Below are 2,846 nucleotides of genomic sequence, written 5' to 3' on the forward strand. Positions count from 1 at the left end.
CTGGGGGGGGGGGGGGAGGCTGAGCCACACACCCCTGGCCGCTCCTTGGCTGGTGGTAGAGCTCTCCGCAGTGGAAAGGCCAGAGCACGTGTCTCCTCAGGGATCCTTTCCTCCATTGCTTCCTCATCGCATTCACGTTGGCCTTGGCAGAGTCTAAGCGTCATGCCCAGCACCCAGTGGATGAGGAACGAGGGAGCACCTTGTTGTGGGGATTCAAATGGCCGGGGACAGGATGGTCGCCGCCTGAGAGCTTAGAAATCCCTCACTCCAGACGAACAGGCTGTGCTGAGGGCTTCTGTCTCATTTTATACGCTGCTAGGTTGAAAACTCCAAAGCTCTCCAATCTTATAGAAAAAAAACCAAGGTGCCTGGCAAGAAAAGTTCTTAACACAGTCTCCACCAGTATTATATGAGAGGACGCATTTCCAATTTGACGAAGTGATTCACCAGTGAGGTGGTAGCCTGGGGGTCCTCAGAGCACCTTAGCCAGCATCTTTCTGGGTCATCAGCACTGCCAGCCCAGCCCCTCTCCCACAGCACCGCTGCAGGGTGTGCCCCAGAGCAGCAGTGAGACTAAGCCACGTGGAGTCACTGTATGTAACACAGTTAACTGTTGTATTTTTATTAGAATTTACAACTTTAAAGGGAACCAACGAACACGTTTGATTGGCCTCCATCTTAATATTTACCTCCTATATTCGAGTGTGGTAGGCTTTCAAAAATAAGTAATTCCAAAATGTTGTGGGAACCCCTGGAGCCTTCTTGTGGCACGCCAGGGCCCGTCCTTTCCTCCAGCCCCGTCCGTCCTGCCCGGGGTGACCAGCTGAGCTGGAGGGGTGCTGTGGCAGATGGGGCGGCTGCCCGGTCTTGGTCTGACCGCTGTCTCCTTTCCCAGGGGTGTACCAGCACGTCACAGGAGAGATGATGGGAGGCCACGCCATCCGCATCCTGGGCTGGGGAGTGGAGAACGGCACCCCCTACTGGCTGGTCGGCAACTCCTGGAACACTGACTGGGGTGACAATGGTGAGTGCAGCCCCTTCCTGCTGAGAGCAGGGCCCCCTGAGCCAGGGCACAGCGGGTGTCCTGTCCTGCTCCGCCAGTTGCGCAGGTGCCGGGGCTTCCACGAGGGCAGCCTCTGATCCCGGGAGGGTGTGTGCTCGGCCTGGGTCCCCACGGCACCAGGTGCAGGGGCCGGATGCAGGGTGAACGGAAGCCGGCAGAGCACCTTGTGGGCCGGCTGGTGACAGCTTTGGGGCTGGTTTGTGACTTCTGTCTCCCCGTTTTTCAGGGGTGGGTCTGGATATGTCGGCAAAAGCCAAGCACTCTCTAAAGGCGTCTTCTGCTCTCTAGGCTTCTTTAAAATCCTCAGAGGAGAGGATCACTGTGGAATCGAATCGGAAATTGTGGCTGGAATCCCATGCCCTCGTCAGTACTAGAAGATGTAACCTCCTGTGGGCCTGTCCGCCGGCCCTGGGGATGAGATGCAGGGGTAGGAACATCTCTTATTCTTTGATTTAGCCAGGACCTGGAGGACTGGGTCAGGCCAAGCCCCACGTCTGCCATCCGCACTGTCTTCCAAGGAGACGCAGCCAAGGCCAGCCCAGCGGACGGGAGCACTTAGCCAGCAAGCCTCCCGTAGACCAGCTGTGTAGTGCCTGCTGCCCCCGCCTCTGCGTCACCAGGGAGCAAGACCAGAAGGGTTGTGGTTTCCCAAAGGAGTGGAAAGTAGAGCTCTCCTAGCTAGATGGATTTCCGCCTGCTTCTTTCTGGATCCGGAATAGGTTGAGAAGAGATAGTGGGGCAGCCCTTTGGAGAAGCCACGTTCTCCCAGGGCCCCTGCATCTGTTGAGGTCTGCAGCGCTGCTAGCCCTCTCTGGTCTTGTCCTTGGCATGATTCTTAGGTTTCCTGTTGTGTGCTCCTCGGCTGATCAGGTGGATGAGTCTGCTGGTTGGAAGAGCTGTACTAGTGGTACAGATGTCTCCTTCAAACTCAGTGGTTGAGATTTCTCTTACCTGCTGCCCTCTGATACCACAGTCTGGGGAGAAGCCGGCTTTTACTGTTTTGAAATCACTGCTTCACCCTGTTAATATAACAAAGAAAGGAATGACTGCCAATAAAATGCCTCTTCTTCAATGTGAAGTCTGCGTTCTGGTGGCATCTCGAAGATTGTTTCTCACTGTCTGTAGACGTTTAGCTGCTGTCTCTCCTTCTCCTCCAGAAGGAATCGTGTTCCCATGGATCTGGGTGCCCTTGAACCTCTAACCAGGGATATCTTGCCTGGGTTGAGTGGAACAAAATAAATACCTAACTTTTTAACTTCACTGCTGCAGCCATACTGTCAAACCACAGCACCTCCTCTCTTCTTACTTTCCTGTCCTCCTGTCGTTCTCATCAACCCTTTTCTATAAATCTGCCACCCCACACTGCCCCAAGCCTCGGTGAACTCTGTGCCTGCTTACTTAGAACTCTTACCTCTTTTTATTATTTTACCAACTGCACACCAGCAGTGAGGGTTCCTGCAGGCGCGGTGTAACCAGTCCTGCCGGAAGACCAGCTTCCCGGGTCGGGGCAGAGCCTGTGTGCAGTGTTAGGAGCTCCTGTCTCTTGGGACGCTCGTTAAGATTGCTGCTTTGCATCATCCTAATTCCCCGTACGCAATGGGAGGACCCCAGTTCGTTCTCCAGGGAACAGGAAACTGTTAGAATCTCCACCTCTATCCGCACCCCGGCCTGTCAATACCCCAAGTCATTTCCCTTCCACAACCGGGAGTGGAACCAGCTCTTCCCAGAAGCACAGGAGGTTTAACTTCTGATGTGCCCCAGAAATTAGGATCAGAACTACCTC

General features: G+C 54.6%; 1 protein-coding gene across 2 annotated transcripts in view; it reads left to right on the forward strand.

Moving 5' to 3' along the window:
• The window catches only part of CTSB (cathepsin B), a 22,676-nt gene extending 20,535 nt beyond the window's left edge, over window positions 1-2,141 (forward strand). For both annotated transcript variants that reach the window (XM_024761398.1, XM_024761399.1), the window contains exons 9-10: window positions 896-1,024; window positions 1,352-2,141. In XM_024761398.1, coding sequence (XP_024617166.1) covers window positions 896-1,024; window positions 1,352-1,437 — 215 coding nt within the window. In that variant the 3' untranslated portion in view covers window positions 1,438-2,141. The remainder of the gene's footprint in view (window positions 1-895; window positions 1,025-1,351) is intronic.
• The last annotated feature ends 705 nt before the right edge of the window (window positions 2,142-2,846 follow it).

Source organism: Neophocaena asiaeorientalis, unplaced genomic scaffold (assembly GCF_003031525.2).
Source record: "Neophocaena asiaeorientalis asiaeorientalis breed wild unplaced genomic scaffold, Neophocaena_asiaeorientalis_V1.1 scaffold635, whole genome shotgun sequence".
Classification (NCBI taxonomy): Eukaryota; Metazoa; Chordata; class Mammalia; order Artiodactyla; family Phocoenidae; genus Neophocaena; species Neophocaena asiaeorientalis.